Here is a 22,719-nt window from a genome sequence, read left to right on the forward strand (position 1 = left end):
AATTATTAGATAATTATTTGCTTTTCAGCTTAATGAAATACTGGCAACATTCCGTGAAAGACACTGCAGTCTGGTTTGTATTGAGTCTATGTCCTCTGGCACTGAGGCTGTTTCTGCATAGACTCCAGTCCTTCTAAAAAGGGACAGTTTTCATCCACTAGATGATTTCATTAACAAGAGAAAGGAGGAAGACAATTTTACTCTGTATTTATCTATTTAGGATGCAGAAATTGAATTCACAGGTTGATTCCACTACCTTTCTCTCAACTATGAGACCACACAAATCATCTCCTTGACTAAACAAACAAAACAAAAGGAGTTAAAATTCAGATAAAAAATGAGTTGCAATAGTATTAACATACTTATTATGTTTTCTACATTCACAGAATAGTCTAGTGTTTTTATCTCTATCACAGGCTGCAAATCAAAGAAAAACCATAAAAGAAAGTTGGTCCTTCAAGGACGCTATTGATAAGCATGGGTTGAAGACCTCCATATATTCTCTGGCCATTTGTTAAACCCACACCATACCTGGAAAATTTTCCAAAGTGCTAGTTGAAAGGAACTTAAGAAACAATAATTCATATGGTAAAAGCACACAAAAATCAGGCCAAAGACTTTTTTTAAAAAAATTATGAAAAAGACATCAAGTTGATGTCTTGCTGTAGTGGATAAAATAACTTTGTAGGCTCATACTATGGATGTGTACATGTATTGTATCAATGTGGGTAAGAGGCTTCCTCTAATCTCAAATGTGTGCAATGGCAGCAATACATTCCATTGCTGGTCCTCTCTCACACACAGGAAGGCCTTCCCTTTTGACTCATTTTCGGTGTGGTCAGCACCAATTTCATCCAGATTCATGGTGTGAAGAGATGACATATAGTGATAAATAACACTTTAAGGTTTTCATTTTTAGCCCTATACTACACAAATATTTTCAATTCTAATCTCGGAGTATGACGGATGAGATTATGAGAAAATAGGTATTTCAGAGAGATTTACTATTTCTTGTTTATTTTAAGGTTTTTGGGTACACCAGTCATTTTTGAAATACTTCTTTTTTTATATTATAATTGCATCATCTCCCCAACTTCTGTCCTTTCTTTCAGACTCTTCTATATAGCCCTCCTCATTCTCTTTCAAATTCCGGGACTCTTTTTTCATTTATCACTGTTACACCCATATGTGTATATGCACATTTATTTTTTCTTAAATACATAAATACACCTGCTTGGTCAGTATACTGTTACTTGTATACATGTTTTCAGAGCTGACTACCCAAACTTCAGATATAAGGGTAGTTTCACCCCTTCTAAAGGAAACTTCTCTTTGTAATAGATGGAGAATATTTACAGAAAGCCACAACCAATCCAAATGCAGAGTTGGAAACCTTGATCCAATGGATACATCTACAACAAAACTCCCAAACCTAAGGTTCAATGATCATTGCAGATGAAGGGATGGAAAGATTGTAAGAGGATCAGGAGAGTTTCTGTGAGACTGTGTCTCCTAGCAATGTCAGAAGCTACATCCATAAAGACTCACCAACATAACTACCTAAATAAGAACTGAACAAGAACAACAGCAGTAGACATGGTAAAGTGGACCAGGGAAAACCCCTGAGGCCTCAACCCTACATGAAAAGCTCCAGGCAACTAAGGAATGCTGACCTGCTGACCAGGGGAGGGGTGGGGGAAACAGCCTTCACTAGGGAAGAGAACACAAATTGACTAATCATTAAGTTATTAATTTGAGATACCTCATTTTTATATGTAGGCACACAGTGCTTTCCTCTTAGGACTGCCTTTAATGTGCTCCATAGATTTTAGTATGTTGGGTTTTCATTTTCATTTAATTCTAGGAATTTTAAAATTTTCCCTCTGATTTCTTCCTTCCCCAATTATTCAGCAGTGTGTTCTTTAGTTTCCATATACTTGCATATTTGAGTGGTTTATTTAACTGTTGATATCCAGCTTTATTCCTTTGTGATCAGAAAGAATACAGGATGCCATTTCAATATTTTATTTCTTCTTGAGAATTGCTCTGTGTCTTAATATGTAGTCTAGTTTGAAGCAAGTTTATGAGCTGATGAGAAGAATATACATACTTTATTGTTTGGGTGGATTATTCTGTAGATATCTATTAGGTTTATTTGATTCATGATGTCATTTTTTTAACTCTAGAGACTTACAGGTTTAGTTTTACGTCCCCCAAATTAATGAAACTCTAGATTATAGAGAACCTACAAAAATGAAATCAAGATGAAATAAATAAAAAGATCTGTACATCAAATGACAGAGAAGGAGTAATTAAAAATTCCCTAACCAAAATACAAAATAAACAAATAAAAAAAAATCCCCATGCTAGGTGCATTGAGTGCAGAGGATATACACATTCAGTACAGAATACTACCAGACTGTCAAAGAACTAATATCAGCACTGCTCAAACTATTTCACAAAATAGAATTAAAAAAAAAAAAACCTTTCCAAATTCCTTTTACAACATGAGTGTTATCCTGATAGTAAACCCAAGCAAATAACCACACAAAGACCCTCTCCTAGCCAAGAAGTTATTTGACGTTGCTAAAAGACAAGCAATTTTCTCCAATGGAGTGACTGATATTTTAGAATAGGCCTCATGCTCAGGAGTAGCTGTCAAATGTATATTAGAGTTCATGGTTTTGTTTGTTTATCTTGTTTTTATGAGAGAGAACTAATATGAAGTTGAGTGGGTAGGCAGGTAGGTCTTCTCAAAATAAATTATGTATAATTCTCATAAGATACATATGTTTCAAGAAAAGCAGTTTCCTGCTGAGTGTGGTGGTGGTGGTACATGCCTTCAATATTAACACTCAGGTTGCAGAGGCAAATTTTCGTGAGTTTGAGGCCTGACTAAGCTACATTCGAGTTCCATGGCAGATAAAGCTGGTCAGTGAGACACTACCTCAATACCTCACACCCCAAAAAAAATCAATCAAGGTAATCATACAACAAGCACCATCATAAAATATATAACTGCAGGTTCTAGAAAATACTGAGTAATTTTATCCAATAAAATTAAAATTTTCCATATTTGGAAACAAAAAGAAAACACACAGTTGAGTTGATGGACTATTCTGAGTGTGATAACTCAGACCCAGAAAGACAAACATCACATATTTTCTCTCACTGTGGATGTTAGCTTCAAAGCTTCAAATCTTTTTTTTTTTTGTTTTTTTTTTTTGTTTTTGTTTTTGTTTTTGTTTTTGTTTTTGTTTTTGTTTTTCGAGACAGGGTTGCCATTCCTGGAGCTCACTCTGTAGACCAGGATGGCCTCGAACTCACAGAGATCCGCCTAACTCTGCCTCCTGAATGCTGGGATTAAAGACGTGTGCTACCACCTCCAGGCAGCTTCAGATCCTCAAATATGTGTATTTCATTTGGAATACCCATAGAGTTAAGGAAGTCAGTAAGAGGCCGTTGGAGTAGGTAAGGGAGTGCTTTAAAGGAAGGACATAAAAATGCAGTGGTTTGAAGAGTTGAAGGGGAATAATGGGATATAAAGGGTTAACTCGGAATAAGGAGGGGAGGGGAGGGAAGAGGAGGAAATATTGGGAGGGATAAATAACATTAATGGCCTTTCAAATCATATGGAAAACTACTACTGCAGAAGCTTCCTAACACACATAGATAAAATTGAATTGCCATTAATGGGGTAATACTGTTCTTACTAGATACTACAGACTAACGAATAAAATCCCATATTTTGAATCTGTTCCCATTGACACCCAAACATTATAAGCTACTGTCAGTGCTAGTGATTATCCACCAGAAGTCGTTGGTAAGACACTATTGCTGAAGGTACCACATACTTGAGTCACTGAGGGTCAAACTATTACTCACTTGGAAGTTCCATCCCTACTGATTAGCTTTCATAGTACTAAAAGGTGATATGTATGCTACTAGAGGAGAAAATTAATCATCAGTATTATCAAGGTGTGAACCCTGAGACCTACAACAATGATCATACCTGTAAAACATGGTCATTGTTGTAATAAGAGCATTAGCATCATAGGAGTAACCAATCATTTCTGATTGTATTTAAGTCCTGCTCTACAAGATGAAACCCATACTTGGCACCACTATTGGGCCAAGAACCTATTGGCTAGACAGGTATATAGTAGTAGGTAAAAATGATCAAAACATATACAAAGCTCTTAAAGAAATACTGAAGATATTTCAATAAAGAAAAAAAAAAGATTTAAGATATAATCTGGAAGGGAAAGGGTTTTGAGGAGGGCCATTAAAGGCAAGCTACTTCCTCAAGCAAAAGAATGAGATCTCTGTTCTATCTCTGGTGCCAGGTAGAAACATGACATTCTAAACTGTCTCAGTGATTGTAAAATTACAATATCATACCACTTTTCCATCACCTTAATAGTTAATCACATTGACCAGCTCATAACCTAGATATGACATTAACCGGAGGAAAGTTCATATACCTGAAAAGATGGTTGGAATAATTTTCTCCTTTATTGATTCCCCAGGGTCCAAGGGGGCTTTACTATGTCCAGCGTGGGATATTAGGGGAAAAAAAAATCTATGTACACTATATTCTTATGTCTGTTAATTTTATTCCTCTAAGACAAAATTACATCAATTCAACTATAGTTCCACCAGTCATTCAAGGCAGGAAAACTCTAGACATGAGAAGCTCTATATCTGTCTACTTTATTTCTCTGGGATGAAATCCTGTCTCCATAACTGCAGTTCCATCCAGCTCCCTAGCTCCTAGTCCAGCTCCTATGCTTTCAGCCTCATCCTCTGTATCCTATTTCTCCATCTCTGCTACTCTCTACTCCTGGCACTCAGAAAACTTTATTCATCTGCTTACCCTCTATGGAAACTCTGTTGTCCTCTCTTCTCTCTCGGCATGCGGTTCAGTCTTTGTCTACAGAAAATACCTGCCTTTTCTTTCCCTGGGCACCTCATTCCCTACCTCCTCAGGAATGTTCTTTTATCTCTCACCTTGATATGTAAAAACCTCTTTTGTTCTCAGTCAAAGTGCTCTGGAGAACTACTAGGCCTCCTCAAGGCCAGGGAATGGTTTGAGCTTCATTAGCACAGGAAACAAAGCTATGGTCTCCTGCCAGCTTGTCTCCTAAGCTCAGCAGGGCAGTTTGTAACTTAGTAGGTTCAGCAGGTCTGGGGAGCTGAACTGTTTACCAATTGGTCTGGGCACGCACGGATTTCATAGCAGAAGACAGCTGGAATATTAAAGGCTGGGTAACACCAAATATTCATAATAAATGGCTTTGCCTTTTGACAGACCTTTGGCTGGTCAAAGTTCAGCTTTAATACACAGCTGAATCTCTACGATATATTCTTGCAGCCTGCAAGACTCCTTAACGAGGTAAGTACACCTGAGAAGCCTCTCCCTTGATAGCTGATTCCAGAGCCTGTTTACATTTATGAGCTCTAACTCAAAAAGTGTAACTTTTCTTTTTTCCCCTTTATATTTCTTCTTTGAATATCAACCCAAATCCTAATCATGTTTTCCCTGACTCTCTAGACACTCATTCTTTCTCTAAAGATTTCTGCTGCTGTCTTTTTATGTAGCTGCTCACAGATTTCTCTGTTACTCAAAATCCACTGTCTTCTGCTTTCTTCTCCATCTCCCTCCACTAAGGAGCAGCTGAGACCTCCAGCTTGCCTGTCCTGCTGTTTTTCTCTTAATCTCTAATAAAACCACCCACAAATTTCAAAACAACAAATATCATTTAAATACATTCGAAACAAAACCTGTTGTTAGGCATATGTGGCAGGTCTCAGTACAATCAAGGGGTCGGAGAACCCAGCTTTGTAGAAAGACTCTCGTTCTAGGTCATGGTCACTTGTGTACAGCTTGTCTTAGAAGTGGCACACTGCGGTACCCAATAAAGGTAGGAAACTTTATAAACAGGGATGTTGTGGCTGAGATCGGCTTATTTTTAAATTGTCCATTACTTTATGAAAACAAAATCTGCTCCTTCAATTTACTAAGGACTTACTAAATTTGGCCCATCTGACGTCTACTGGTAACCAAACACTTCCTCCCCAGATTTCTAGCATTCCTTCTCTGACACGTATTTTTTGCAGGGTACTTTGAGAAGCAAATCTAAGGCCAGAGAATGACTTAAAGTAGCCAGGCAGTAATTTTGAGACATTGTAACTTGCTAAAAGTAACTATCAATCCATATTGAGCAATGGTGGTTATAGTAGCTATTAGAATTAGGATTTTCTATTAGGAGTAGACAGCAAGTAGAGAAGCATTAGATAAAATAAATCAAAGTCACTTTGTACTCTACTTTAAATCCTCATTCAATAATAGGACCTGAAATTTTAAAAAAAGGTTTAGATAAGTATGGTACATTTTTAGTGGATAGAGAAATTACATTCTGAGCCGTTAACTTTTACAAGTTACAATAACTTCTGGTACTATGTTAATACCAGATTGGTTAATATTTTTCTCAATGACTGTTATTTTTCAGCAAATGTTATTCTTTGTATTCAACTATTACATTTGGCCATAGTGTTTCCCAAGTTGCAAAGTTTATATACTTCCCATTTTCACTTATTCTTTACTGACTACTCTTCAGTGACGATTAAGGGGCCATCATAAATATGAACTGAATAAATTCAAATCAGCAGACACTAATGCCTCTCACATTTACAATCATAAAGCTAAAAACTATTCCCTAGATAATCCAAATTATATGTCATAAAACAGCTTACCAGTTCATGAAACATTCAAAAATTTTCTGAATAATTTGTCAAGTTTTAAAAGTTGTTCTTTTGATATACCTGCTAGCTAATGATGCAGAAGGCTGGCTCTGAACTTTACCAATGCTTATATTCTTCATTAGATAGTTACCACAGCTCAGGCTCATGCACTTTGTTATAAGCAAAAGATAACTCTGTGACATTACTACCACTTACACATTAACATTTCCCACATGAGTTGCTGGGTCCTTGGAGTACTGGTCTCATCACTAAGTCACTCTCATGGAACAAGTGGGTGTCCAAATAGCCCTATACCCAATTCTGTCTCTGGTCTGGCCATAGTCTTTGAACTAGCTCCATTCAAGTATCACAATTACCGAGCTGTTCCATTAGCTGACTTAGTACTTCTATGCAAGAATACTCTCTGTTGACCAGCAAACAGAGAGGGCATTACAAAGCTGTATATGAACTGCATGTTAAGTGAACATCATCCATGCTAATGTTATAGTGACAGAAAACAGAAGAAACATAAATATACTGTACCCTAAATACTTGACAACAGGGAGATTACTTTACAGTGCATAAAAACTAAGAAGTAACCTAACCCAGTCTAGGAGTACTAGACATGAATGTGGCGACAGGAAGGTTTACACAGCCACTGGGAACTAATTGCTTATCACCTTCTCCAGTGCAGAGTTTTACATGTATTGTCATGTTTCTAAATGGCTTTACACTAACACTGGGCCTGAATCTGTAGGCTGGCATTGTTAACAGTGAAGATGGCAGGGGAAAAGAAATGTGGAATTCGGTAAGCTAACCAGTATCCAGGAACTGGTCAGATTCTTTCTCTTTTATCTGACACCGACATGAGAAAATCAAGAGTGTGGAACTTGCTAGATAATGCCCCAGACATCCGTTAGGTTGCCAACATGAGCATCACACCTTTTGTTGCCAGGGTCCCATTTATACTAACTATCCAGCACTTTCAAAACAATCCCATGCATCATATAGACTCCAGAGGCAATGTTTGTGCTTCTGTTCCCAAAGTTGCTTAAGGAAAAAACAGTCTCTGTTGCCTTAGATAGGCAGGGTTTGGGCTACGGTTTGAGAAATTAAATGTTCAAGGCCTTTGGCGCTTCCAGTTCTATCTGGAAGAAGACACAGACCTGGCATTTGGAAAGCATTTGCTCTCCATTAAACTCACTGAACCTTGACAACCAGAGAAGCCAAGAATTAGTCTGCCACTGGCCATGGCTAGGCTTTCCAAAACCGATAACAACAATGAAAACAGTAACACTGCCATTTATAATCTTCAGTGTGATCCTGTCAGATTTTAACCCCGAAGAACTTCAGGCTTGGAAAATAAGCACAAGGTTTGTTTTTCAAAAAAGAAGAAAAATTTTGGCCAGAGTCTGTTTTTTTTTTTTTTTTAACTGCTTCTTGCTCACAACTAGTCTTAAAGACACAAGACTAAATATGAACATGTCTCCATCTCACTCTGCTTCTGGGAGATGTTTACAAAAGTGGCATTCAAGGACTAGAGCAAATGGTCACTAGGGTAGAACTAGTCCACTGACTAAATACCTAGTTTTGGTATTCCAACCCCTGAAATATTAACTCAGTGATGAATGAATACCAGTCCGGTCTCCCAGGCCTTGATGGCATCTGATCTCCATTCATTAATTAACACACGAACCAAAATTTAGTGATAAGGGATTTTCCTCTTTTCTGACCTAAACGGCAACCAAAGTCATGTTATAGAAAACATTTTATCTGAACTAGTAATGGGAGTTATCAATTGATTCTATATGTTACAATGGAAAATGTGGATATTTTGAAATACAATAGAATTCCTGACTTCTAGGACTATATTTAAAAAACTAATTGACAATTCAAATCATGTCTAATGTGTCAGGTGTCAAAATTGCTCTCCCTACTTCAAACATTTATGGCATCTACTCTCACCACAACATCTCTATATAACTCGGTCAGTTCCCACTGTAAGCCTTGAAACACAGTATCAATAGCAATAGTTTCAACCATTATCAATGAACCAAGGCTGGCTACTGAGACCAAGTGAAAGATAGATATCCGCTAAACCTCTTCCCAGATATTTCAGCCTCTAACACTCAGAAAGCTGCTCAATCATTTTCTAAGCAGGCTTCCACAGTCCCTGTCTTATCAACCTCAAGATGGTAGATAAAATAGAAACCAGCCAGCCAAAAGAACACAGATGAAGGAAAAACTTAAAAAGTAGACTATCATCCAGTGAATAAAGGAGTTTCCTGAGCCAGGAATCACCTTGGCCAGTCCTACCTTGGAGACTAATTCTTCAGGGGAGGCTGCCAACTGCGCACTCAGTCACCCACAAATAACACCCTTGGAGTGAAAATGCCAGCTGCATATGTTTTACTGTAACAGTGCTTCACTTTTTCCAAAGATTTTCTTCCCTCCATGTGGTTGCCCAGACCAATCCATGTGCTTATTGCCATATTATGAAACATGGAAACAATTAGAAACCACATTCTAGGGCAGGAAAATGACTTGCTACAGAATCAATGAACTATGCAGAACTTGAGAGGACTTGGCAATTCCAGTGGAAACTGAAATAAAACTCACTCACAGTATCTTTTATCACAGCACATTCTACAGTGGTTTTCAAGCGATCTGTGTAGTTCAGGCAGCTATCGTATTTGATTTTTTAAAACTCCAGATTTTTGTACTTTTTGTTTGTTTCTCGACTTACCCTAGTGAAACTTGTCAGAAACAGTCAACTTATACCTTTATTTTCAGTGTTGGAATGATGGTTAGTTTTAATTGAACTAGAGTTAACTTGGAAGAAAGTGTCAATGGGGGATTTTCTAGATCAGGCTGGCCTTTGGGTATGTCTGCTAGAGATTATCTTGATTATACTAATTGAGACAGGAAGATCCACACCATTCCCTAGAGAGGCAGAACATCCTGAACTGCAGAAGAATAGAAAAAGGACGTAAGTGAATATATGCATTGCTTTCAGCTCCTGACTCAGGGCATAGTGTACTTCAAACCTGACTTTCAGGTAATGATGGACTACAACCTGGAATTGTAAGCTAAAATAAACAGTCTTCACTAAGTTTCTTTAGGAAATGAAGCAAAGATAACTATATACACAAACAACATACATGGAAGTATAGGATTCTTTCAAGGCCACAATTGACTGAGAGTGAAAAGAGCCAATACACGTGAAAAATCAAATAACTTGAATTCTCATCTTGAACAACTTGAACCCCAGACAGCATCACTCTTCTGTAAGGACTGCTTTGACTGCTCAAATGCTAAGAACTGTCAGTTTCTTAGCTAAAGGCCAATGGTACTTGTAGCACAAACAATTGAGCATAACTTTTGTCTCAGGAGCACGTCCTGACTCTGAAGGTCACAGTACTCTTGGTAAACCACAGGCTCCCGTGAAGGTGAACCAGACAGAGACAAAACAGAAAGCTAGAAAACAGATCAGTTCCAGGAAGAAAATATTATGCAGAGGGAATCCAAACTGAAACAAAGAGAAATGTGGTCCATATTATCTTTAGTGACAACTACCACTACATGCAACCCATGCCTGTATGACTCATGGTTTTCATACTGTATTGTCTTGCAAAGAAAGCAACAGGCAGAGGAGAATGTCCTCTGCCAATCTATTTGCAGAAAAATTAACAAATTCATTTTGTTAAGATCTCAATTCTTGAGAGCATGTCTAGAGAGGAAGCCAGTACAAAAAGGAAGTAGTAGTCTACACTTCAACTCTAGTTGAGGACAACTCAGAGATGAGCCACCAGCTCAGATGAATAGAAATTAACAAGTGAAGTGGTTCTATGAGGTTGTTCATGCTTCCCTGTTAACCACAGAGAAACAAATTAATTTTATTTGGCAAACAAAACATGGTATTTCGAAGCCAGCTTTGAAGCAACAATAGGAAAGGAAGCCACCCTCTAACTAAACTGGAGCTGAGGCTTTCCATTGTACTTTATCCTGAAACTGTTTTCTGTGGCAAAGGCAATAGTTACACTGTTGGGTCCTTTCATGTAATCCAAAGGAAAAGACTTTGAGGGGCCTAGTGATGTGCTAGCTTCCATGTACCTATTAGTAAAGTCTAGAGTTGAGATGTAGGCCAAGATATTTGACGACACAGTATACCTACTTTAAACTGCCATGCTCCTGATGACACCTTCCCCTTTGATGGTGGTGTCTCCATGTGTAATGGCATATCTAACCCTTCTTTTTAATTCCTGACACAAAGGCTAGAGAAAATAAGTATTCTCATTCACAAAGTATTAATGAGGCAGGACAAAAGCATGGGGGAAAATGATGGAGACATGGCAAGAGAGAACACACTCTCCCTCTTGAATCAGGTTGAGGTCTGTCATCTGCTGACCATCAAGAATCTCAGAATATTGTGAATGTTGCCAATATGGAAATAATATTTCTTTTAGATACAGATATTTGGAATTAGAATGGTAAATAGCAGTGAACCTGCCTAAGGGCTAACTGAGCCTATGTGACCCTTCTTCACAACGGTAAGATGTAATTTTCTAGGAATCTCACCAGAAACCCCCATTTGAAGTAAAAGATAGATCTTGATTTCTTGCCCAGTCCTTAAGGACCATGGTTTTACCTTACCAGATCACAGTCCCATCTGAGACACTGCTGGGACCATCCTATAATCTCAGTTACCAGAAAGCAGGGGAAAGATTTGATCAGCCATTTGAGATGTATGGGCTTTCAAGGGTGACTGGCCTTTGAAAAGCTCATACCCATACTTGAGAATGTCTTACCTACCCCGGAGCACCTTTCTATAAATCTGTTATTAAATCTGTTAAATTTGTCTTTTAATAAACTACAACTGTACTTCACACTGGCTCAGACTGAAATTGTTTTCTATGGCGGAGTAAAAAACTTAGCATTGCAGGAGTGGAGGTCCCTAAAGCACAGGTGAACCCAAGGTGCCAGTGAGTGACAGTTCTGAAATTATCCTGCTGCACCACAACTGACATTACGATGCCAAACATGTACAACCCCCACCTCACATATACACACGTGTGCGTACTTTTTCAAATGAAATGGGTGGAATATCACTGAAATCCTGAGCCTTCATCTAATAACAATTTAATGATCAGCCTAGAACCAAGCTAGCTCAATATTTGCTTTAAGGTTGGCTGTTGGGAATAAAATAATCCCCTTAAGTTCTCAGGTCAAACACAGAACCTACAATATTCCTAAAGTATGGAGCTATGCATGCCTATAACAACTAACCACTATTTATAACATTGTTTTTATAGTGAAATGCACATTCTTGTTTGAAAGGCCAGAAATCCATTCCCTTTTCTTCCTGCTGCTATAGATGAAAGAACAACAGTGCAGGGAAAGGTGAAGTAAGAAGATATGAGGAGGAAGAGTGACAAACCAATGAGATCATCTGTTCAATCTGCCTGGTGATTTGGTCCTTCTTCCAAGATGTGCTGGAAGGACGAAGAGGGCTCTGGATTTTGGGGGTCAGAACTCATCTGTCTTGTTAGATTGATGATGACTGAGTCTGCCCAACTGCCTACTGGCTAATGCAGGTCATCACAAGCTTAGGTACATGCTGAACAACCGCAGAATAAAAATCACAGGACAGCAATTGAATTGACCTCCTTAGGCCATTTAATAAAGCAGACCGCCAAACTTGCAAGAGCAAAGAGTAATTAATGAAGGGAGCAAACAAAGGTTCATTTAGTAACTTCCAAATAAGTTCCTCTGTCTGAAGGGGGAAGAAAGGTAGCCTGCAACAAAAAGATAAACTGCAGGCATTTAAGTCACAATGCCTTCCGCCAGGAACTGCTCATTACAATCAGATGTCGCAGAGGCAGTGGGGCCGGTTAGAACTAACTTTATTATTAGAAGCAATTAGGAAGAAAAGGGGCAGAATTTCATTTGGTTATTTCAAAACAAGTTTCTGTGCATAGTGTAATGAAGGCCTGCAGGGTCAAGATAAAATGGGTGTTTTACTGGAAACAGCTTTTGCAAATGACTGTTTGTTACTAGCTGGTATCTCTAGGCAGAGCAAACCTGGTGTGGGAGATTTACATGCATACTGTCATAGAATAATTCAGCCGTGTCAGCATCATAGGAGTGTCATGGGTGGTATGGCCTGATGAGGAAGGATGTGTATGACAGGGCTAGAATGTTGGTCTTCAATTTCTTTCTCTGATTTCGCTTTCAGAATGAATGACTTTCAGTGATTTTTCTGGGCCTCGGTTTATTCACAGGAAAAGCAAAGTTCATAAAAGCAATCATTTTTAAAAAGGGTTTTAATGAAATATTAGTCCACTTAATGGGTTAGATATTGTTGTAATTGTTAACATATCTATCTAAGGATCATTTGGGTTGGGGCTACATAGCAGTGTGAGTACATTTATAAGCTTACTGGGTTTTGCCTGTAAAGTATAAGACTAACACTGTTTTTAAAGCCATAGACATTTCTATATCAGTTTATATGGAATTAGGTATTTTCAAAGGTCTTACTGTTTTTTAAGTTTGCTAAAGCAGTCCCATACTACACCACTTGACTTCCCATGTCTAAGATGGCATTGTGGATTTCTAGTATTTCCCTATATATAAGCTTTTATCTTATAAATTATCTGGGCAGCTTTAAACTCTCATGTCATCTAATAGTTAGGCTACGGAACATGGCCATATAGTAAGTAAACTTGGAAGAACATAAAGCATCTCATTTCTCTCTTACACAGACAACTGGGTTTTGTCGTTTAAGTATGCTTGAAGGAAGAAAAAGAGACTTTTACTCAGAGTCAGCACGGATATCCCCAGTGTTGTAGTGACAGTGCTCAGAGACCTTTTTGTTGAATTCCCAAGGTTAAAACTTGATTTTCATCAGCCACATATGGAAGTTGCTGATTCATTAGGGAATATGGCATACTGCCTATGTGCTATGTTTTAGATTTCCAAACTAACAGTACTTAACTAATGTGCTGTGGACTGTAATATTGAACCCATATGATGACTGAAACTCTCTTCATAGACCTTAACAAGCAGTGACTTGTTATTAAAATCTATTCAGTTTGGAAAAGCCTAAATTAGTAAATGTGCTCCACACATTTCTGTGTTTTCTCAGCCATGTTTTAAACTGAATCATTCTCTGCCTACCCTAAGTTAAATTGTGCCAATTTGAATAATTTAAATATGACCCCCTTTCAGGGAATTTTAGAACTTCTATGCAGACTATGAGAAAGGAAAAGGTGAAAATGTGGGAAGTACATATGGGTGAAAATCTCTATGGGCTCTGGTTCATAGCTAATATTTACTTTCTCTAACCAAAGTGATTACATCCTCAGCTATCACTTTCATTTTCTCTGTACTACTATGACTATCCTGATATGTGAGAGTTTTTTTTTTACTTTAAGAAAGACTTAAAAGGTTTATTTTCTGTTTGTTTTTTAGGATAGGATCTACATAAGAGCACTGGCTGGCATTGGTATCAAACTGCATCCGGAATCAGTCTCCCAGATATTGTGATATAGGGCATGAGACACCATAACCAGTCTTCCCCCAAAGAGTTTGAAAATCCTTGAACTCTCTGATGAAGCTCTTCTAAGTTCAGTGTCCTGAGTTTCATCTAGGTAATCCTCACTGGTGAGCATCTCTATTGGAGTGGTGGGTTTGGGGGTGGCGGAGTTATTGCTTTGATCTTTCATATTGTTTGTATTTATGGACAAGTTCTGGGCATTTACACTTCTTTTCTAAGCTCTGTGTCTGACAGTGACTGAATAAGTTGAGGCAGAACGCAACACTTGTGGGCTGGGTTGTGCCTGGTGAAGGATATGCAGAATTGTGCTGGGTGGAGAGGATGGGCAGAAGAGTTTTGAAAAATAGTTTAATCAGAGTTTTTGACATCCATTTTCAATGAGTTGTTGTCAAAAGTGCTACCTTCGGGAAAAAGTAGCTCCTGAGTAGCTCTTGAATAGAATGAAATAGAAGACAGCACACAGACTATAAAGAGGGATTTTGCAGAAGGAGACACTCATCCTTACCCTTGACCTTTCTTCTAGCTTTGTCATCATGACAACTGTGGCACTCCGTTGCTCCCATATCATTCTCCAGAAGTCCCCGAATGTTTCAGGAAGAGATCCTTGTGTTGCAATATAGGCATTTTGTTTCCTATATCCATCTATGTAGTTGGCATTCACATAGTCACTTCCGGGGATACCTGTAAAACAAGGAGTTTTAGTCACCCGGGTGGCAAAACTCATAGGAGGAAACAGTGTGGCTTGAGTTTAACAGTGATGCTGCATTATTATTCCATATCCTGCTGTAGGAATTCCAATATATCTTAGTGTGGGTTTTAAGCCAGTTTAAGAATATGTAGTGCCAGGACATCCTGTTAAACTATGCAACATTTAGGATATTGTGTCGTTATAATATGACCAAATTACCAAATAAAGTAAAAATACAAAACAAAACAAACAAAACCCATATGCCTATAGAACTCATTTTTGTTCTCACAGGTTCTCTGCTTGCCCACTTGTACTAGCAATAAATAGTTTGCAAAGGTCATCAAAAAATCTGGTCACACTCTTTTCTCACCCCATTTCCAGATTAAAAAAAAAACTAAATAAAAAAAATGCCTGAATCTGGAGCTGCAATTTAATGTAGAATATCATAATAACAAATAATCAGTAGATTATACACTATATAAATTCATTCATTTATCCCAAGAATAGTATCAACTAATCCCTGTCTTGATCATCTTTTCAAAAAAAGAAGAAAAGAAACACCAAGTTGCCCATGTTGGTGAAGGAAGTCAAGTTCAAAAAGAGGCTGTCTCTACTATTCCTGTGTCTGAACCTCCAGGAAGTACTATTTTTCATTTAAAACTCACAGGGTTGTAGCACATGAGCCAGTTCTTGGATTGCAACAACTGCTTGAAGACTGACTGTATCATCTCTACCGTTGTATTTTCTAGTATGTTTCACAACCGGCATAACAACAAGGTTAAAAAATAATCTTACATATTGTGATTTCTGCAAACCTTATACTGACTTTCCCTTACAATTAAATCTAAACTCTTACTACAAAGCTTAGATTACTTTTCTAATCTCATCTCACTCTTCTCACCTCTTAATCTCTAGGCACTGGCCTGCCCCAGTGATATAAAATGTTATCTTCTACCTATATCCTAGAAAACACTCTGTCTCCTTCTCATAAGTAGCCTCCACCTATACCTGACTTAGTTGCCAGGATACAGGGCACATTTGATACTTCTTTATACTACTACTCATTACAGGTAATACACTGAGTTTTGGCTGAACTTGCTTATTGGAAGTTTAACCACAATTCCATTTCCTTCTTATTCACCTTTGGTAATCTTTCTGCTTAAAAGAAAGAAGTAATTTGACCAATTCCAATATTTATTAAAGAGCAGAGATATTCTTTATTGTGATTTTCTGATTTAAAGTCTAATGTTCTGTTACTGTAATACCTTAGGAGAGAGAATAGTCACTTTATATTTCTTCCAAGGGCAGTGACAGTAGTGACCAGGAAAACCAATGTTACTCTATAGAAAAGGAATACATGCCATAGGAACAAAGGAAAAAAAAGATTGGGAGTTGAGGATAAGAGCTACCTGAGAGTATCTGAAGGCGCTTAATTTACTGTGTGGAGACACAGCTTCAATTCTGAAGTAAGATAACTACAGACAGAGGAATTGTGTCTCTGCTGCAGTGGTACATTTTCAAATAATCAGAATCAAAAGGGTAGTAGGTTTCCTAGAGAGATAATGAGTTCCCTGTCCCTGGAGAGAGAAAAATGCTTTACAGGGACATCAGTATGCTATGGAAGGAAACACTAGAACATATGCATGGTCCCTTCTGGCCCTGGGAAATATGTGCCCTGGAGTTACAGGAAAATATTTTTTTCTTTATATTGGAACATGTGCTCCCAAGCTAAAAATGTTATATTTCCCTGATTGCCAGTTGCAATTACTTTGACTGCTTTACTGATTCTAGTTGTATGACTGATCCTCCCGAGAAGAATAATGAAACTCAGATGGAAGTCACTTCACCCTGAGATGAACACATGGATATAGGATACAATCACCATTAGGTGGAAAGTCTTTTGAGCAGAAACTGAAACACACAGTTGGTCAGAACATTATTCATCCATTTTAGCTACTCAAGAAACAGTTTGAGTTCTGGCAGCTCATGACTGATAAAGATCCTGATCTTTCCCCAATGCCAAACTCCCGTAGATACAAAGGATAGCCTAAATACAAGCTTCAGATAACAGAGACCCCGATTCTCCCCCAATACTAAATTCACATAGATACAAAAGATAGACTAACTACAACCCTCAGATTACAGTCACATGTAAGGGCACAATTTTAGACTGCCATTATGAAATGAATTAACTTTTAAAAACATAAATAATAAAATTTTGGGGAAATGGATTATTAATGAATAATGACTGCACTTCCAAGAGATAAAAATAAAACATTTCTGCCTGAAGATTACCAAGTGGTTGAGATCAATACAAACTGCTTTATAAATCTATATCTTGATATTTTGAAAGAAAGAAAACTGAAAATAAAATAATGCAATATTGGTGAATGGTGGTTATCAGGCTACCAGGTCTAAAATAATGCCGAGGTTCTTCTTCAATTTTGACACTGTCAGTGAGGGTGTGATTTCCAGAATGCACAACTATTTCTATTCTGATCCTGTATCTACACTAGCAGTCCTACAGTATAAAGATGCAAGGGATGCTGTCCCAGGAGATCTGGTGTCTACCAAGTCTTATATGCAATACCCTTTCATGAGCTGTGCACAGGATGAGAAAAGACTTCAGGAAGGGTGATGCCTTGTCCTTCTAAAAATACTAACCCCAGTATGGAAAGTACATTTAACATCATGCAGTTTCAAGCACTCTGACACAAGTTTTTAGTATGATATATTCAGAAATGTTTTCCAACCAATCCTGGGAAAATATACACTCTATTGGCTTTCTGAATTTTGGGTATCATGAAACACCTTCTCAGAAACTCTTATTAGGAGGTGTCTGCTGTGAGGCTAGGTATGTTAAATTCATTCTCATTGAGCGGTGATCTTAAGTAAGGAATACATATTAGTTTATTTAATCTTTAATGTTTTATTCAGAAAATAATTTACATGTACTACAGTAACACTCATCATAGTGCACTTCAAAGCCAAATGTGTGAGAATAAACTAAATTTCTCTGGGAGCTCTGGGGATAGAAATCTAGCTTCAAATGAATTATGACAAATTAGATTGCATCATTGTTTATTTACTTGGAGTCAGGAAGACCTCTTGCAATTGTTTAAAACTAGTGCTTGGCTTGGGTGATTGTATTTTTGCTTTCTGTTTTTTTTTTTTTTTTAAATGGGATATGAAGGAGTCATTAAAATGGCAAGAACATAACCCAGAGTTCTTTGCCTTGTGCTAGTCTCTGGCAAAATTCTTAGGACAGATTGGTCCTTCTAAAGCAACTTTGTCTAGCAACAAGCTTTTTAATTTTTTTTGAGATGGGATCTCACTATATAGCCCTGGCTGGCCTTGAACTCAGAGATCTACTTGTTTCTGCAGGGACTGAAGGTGTGCATCACTGCTATACTACAATTGGCTCTTTTTAATTACTGTACATGACCAGCTTAGATCAATGACTTGTATTTTTCCCCCATGGCTTTAGTACATTCTATAAAATAAGTATAATTTTAGGATTTCTTTTATATTGATCCATGTATGTTCTCTAATTAGCAATAATTATATAATCAGTTTCATTACCAAAATGACTATATCACTCTTGTCAGCTGAGTGAAAAACCTAAGTCTAGATCCCAGATGTAAAGTATGTCCACATAGTTTAATCCTGTGTTAAACTGGATCTCATCAATCAGTGGATTTCTTCTAGTGGCACACTGTTTACTTATGCATGCTCAGGATACAGCTTGTTTGCTCTGAGTCCACTATACCTACAGCTGTAAACTAAAGCCTTTAAAATAATGATGTAGGGCTGAAGAGATAGCACAGTGGTTTGGATAAGAGCTGGCTACTCTTCCAGAAGACCTGGCTCAATAACCAGTACCACATGGCAACTTAAAATTACCTATAGTTCCTGTTCTAGGGAATCTGAAACCTTCCCTATGTGTACCCTCTGAGGGCACCAGGCACATATGTGGTACACAGACTAACATACAGGCAAAACACCGATATATATAAAATTCAATAGTAAAAGAAATAAAATAAGGAAGTATATGTTTGATAGAGTCATACTACTGTGTTCTTCAGGGGCAGCATGTCATAGAAAGTACCTCTTCAAGCAGAATGAGGCAAATTTTTAGGTTATTGTTTTATTTGTTGGTAATTTCTAGTTACAGTTAATAAACTTCAGCATAAACTCTGGACCCACACTACCACCACCTCCTTTTTTTTTTGAGACAAGATCTCACTATGCAATGGCTAGTCTGGAACTTGCTATGTAGACCATGCTGGCCAGAACTCAGAGATCTGCCTGTCTCTGCTTCTTCTAGAGTGCTAGGACTAAAGGCATGTGCCTCATTGCACCCAACTTCCATTTTCTTTTTCTTTTTTCCTTTCTTTTCTTTTCCTTTTCAAGACAAAGTTTCTCTGTGTAGTTTTGGTGCCTGTCCTGGATCTTGCTCTGTAGACCAGGCTAGCCTCGAACTCACAGAGATCTACCTGGCTCTGCCTCCCAAGTGCTGGGATTAAAGGTGTGTGCCACCTTCGCCCAGCCCTCCAACTTCCATTTTCTTAAAGGTCTGCAAAGCTTTGGATAATTAGCTATGAGTTCCAATCTAAGAACAATAGCTCCTTTCTTTACCTAAAAATAAGATTAAAAGGACAGTGCTTCATAACATTGTTTCTGTATGTGTTTGAATATTAACATAACAAGAAAGAATCCTAAGAAAGAAGCTATGTGGTTTGAAAGAATATTGAGCCAAGCAATGACTTAGAAATGATTTACAACCTTGAAAGTATATTGCAAAGTCAAGGAATATTTCACCTGAGCTATTTTGTCATGGCAGGGTTAAAATAAAATCTTTCCTCCCTACTAATTTGAGTAGGACTAATAAGGCTACAGGCCCAGATAACAACAAAACCCATTCAATTTGCTGTGGATTATAATTTTTTGATCAGAAGATAATTTGACTTGAAAAGATTTATCCATGTTTAAAGCATGTTTATAATTATGGTCAGCAATAGCCTTTCTCCGTTGACGTTGTATGAGAAAACAGTACATGAATTATTTTATCAATACAGAATTAAGTAACCATAAGAAGAATGTTCACACTTTTGTACCACATCGTGAAGGAGAAATTCTATGTCTAATTTAGGATCTTGGGACAACACTAAGCATTTGCTAAGAATTTAGGGAACTTGATCAGGAACCATTCCCCAACCATTCACCTTTTCTAGACCCTTGGAAGCTTATCTGCTAAACAAAGGTGTATTGGACAAATTGATTTCCACAGGTCCTTCCGAGCTCTAAAATATAATATCTCTATGGTATCCTTAACTTTCTTGAATTCGTCCATTTCCACAAAGTCATTTTGAGATAAACAGAATCATTTAGTCCCTTGATTTGGTAGTGATACACACTAATGCTCTTGAAAGCTTCTGCCCACTGCTTCTGCTTCTAGCCTGCTGAAATCAGACTTATTTGGTGGGACTGATACTGCAAAGGTCGACTGGAAGCTACTAAGGCTAAAAACAAAACAATGTAAAGAGAAATAATGCTGGCTCTCCTCTAATGGAGCAGAGAAGATTGAGCAGACATGGAAGGGAGGTAGTGTCCCTCCTGACTAAGGTAGACAAACTGTTCCTGGCAGATGTGGAGAGGAAGCAGTGTGGCTAGAAGTGCTCTCAGTGTTCCACCTCATAGAGTAACCTCACAATGTGGAACACTCAGTCCTTCACATTCTATAAATCTTTAATAAGTAAAGTTTGTGAGAAAACAAACCATACTTCAGCAAACGAGTTCATTCCATTTTTTAATACAGAAGAATGCAGAAACTAATGCCACATAATGGATACTTATTATCCAAAAAGGAAAAAAAAATCATGTCCCTTCTTACCTCCAATACACACAAAACCAAAATCCCCAAACACTGAATTGGTTGTTAAGTCTTAGACTGAAATTTCTATAAGACAGAAAACATAGAAAGTTCACTTTGCTGATACCATTTACACCAGAAATATAACAATAAACACTAAGTTACAAATAAACTGATTTAATTTTCCTGGATAAAGTGTTCTTTCCTTTCCCTTGAGCCATGACACCACTCCTAGTTACATCAGAACTGCTGAAATGAAGGATTTTTCTTTGCAGCACATAAGAGAAACAAGAATTTCCTCCAAAGACCACTGGATTTCTTGATGTAGCTGTGATCTGATTTTGCCTCCTCATTTTTGCAGAATTCACAATTGGTTTTCAAAAGCATTCTTTGCTGTGTGGTCAGTGCAGCTCATCACCTCAGAGATGATGGGAGAATGGCTAACATGCAAAGCACCTGTTAGCTAGGGTCTCCTTCCCAGTGTGCTGTGTTCCTCCTCTACCTGACTGTCTGCCCTCTGGACTGCTGCTGGAGGAGAGCTTTGAAAATGGACCCAGAAAAGGAGCTAGAGAGCCTCCCTGCCTTTAAATACACAGCAAGAATAACCACACAGCTTGGGCAGACTATCAGTAACTGTGCTGGAAGAAACTCATTTCTTGTTAGGGGGCATTTCGCCTGGGGGGAGAGGGGCAGCCCTTAGGTCATGGCAGTATATAGTCTTGCAGTGATGGCTTATATTCACAAGGATGCAATTATTCAAAAGCTCCATCTAGTAATGAGATAATCAGAACCCAGCATGGGGTAGCCTGTAGGAGCCACGTGTATAATAATCACTCAGATCATCAGTTTTCATTGATAATATATGAATATTATTGTTATAACATCATCAACCCAACACTCTGTATAAGAGTGAAATGAAAGAATGCATGTGCAATGTCTAAGATGCCAATGAACATTATAATTGATGCAATAAGTAAATGAAATAAACCTATTTCACTTTATCTATTGATGAAAAGTAATTCCAACTCCAGATTCTCCTTTCAAATTCTATACTAAAAATAGCTAATAGAGAAATAAAATTCTTTCTAGTAATTTCTGAGAAATCTGTATCTTATGCCTCAATTCTAACATCAGAAACATCACAGGAGACACAGCTCCCTATATCTTCACAACACTGAAGTGTAGATTCATTAACATATTCTGTCTCCAAGCACAGTAAAAATAATAAACATCCCATAATGAAATAAGACACTGTAGACAGAAAACAAACTCATATCCAGGGTTTTCTGACTCAATATTTGATTGGCTTCCTGAGTAAAAATGTAAACAAAACAAATAAACACCACTAGCAACCATCACTTAAAAATGTATTTTCTCTTCTCTGGGTTATCAGTTGAAACAAGAGTTGGGTAATAACATATCTCTACACTAGTTGCTCAGATGCAGGGTAAAGTTGCCATTGAAATAGCTGTAATTAGATGGTTTTTAATAAGCCTGAAATTGTGAAATTACTCTAGGTTTCAAAGGCTAAAAATCCTATCTTGCTTGCTACTTGGGACAAATTAAGCTATGTCTCTTTACTGCTCTTCAAAATTAAAAAAAAAAATAGATTTACATATTTAAAAACAAAGCAAGAAGAGGATTAAACTGTGTCACTATTGTATATAATTAACTTGAAAAGTGAAATCCTGGAAGTGCTACAGGAAACATGCTGTCTGCCTACATCAATGATTGATGTAAGAAAAATGTAAGAAAATGTAAGAAAAATGAGCTCAACTCAACCAATAATTGGATGGAACTAAAAAAAATTGGTTTCTGGAAAAATCAGGTATATCATCTAATAAAACTGTTTTGTTTTAA

General features: G+C 37.6%; 1 protein-coding gene across 15 annotated transcripts in view; it reads right to left on the minus strand.

The window, feature by feature from the left end:
- The window catches only part of Ptprd (protein tyrosine phosphatase receptor type D), a 2,233,434-nt gene that overhangs the window by 45,001 nt on the left and 2,165,714 nt on the right, over window positions 1-22,719 (minus strand). For all 15 annotated transcript variants that reach the window (XM_015999923.3, XM_076564405.1, XM_076564406.1 and 12 more), the window contains one exon: window positions 14,805-14,980. In XM_015999923.3, the coding sequence (XP_015855409.1) occupies window positions 14,805-14,980 (176 nt within the window). The remainder of the gene's footprint in view (window positions 1-14,804; window positions 14,981-22,719) is intronic.

This window comes from Peromyscus maniculatus, chromosome 2, assembly GCF_049852395.1.
Source record: "Peromyscus maniculatus bairdii isolate BWxNUB_F1_BW_parent chromosome 2, HU_Pman_BW_mat_3.1, whole genome shotgun sequence".
Classification (NCBI taxonomy): domain Eukaryota; kingdom Metazoa; phylum Chordata; class Mammalia; order Rodentia; family Cricetidae; genus Peromyscus; species Peromyscus maniculatus.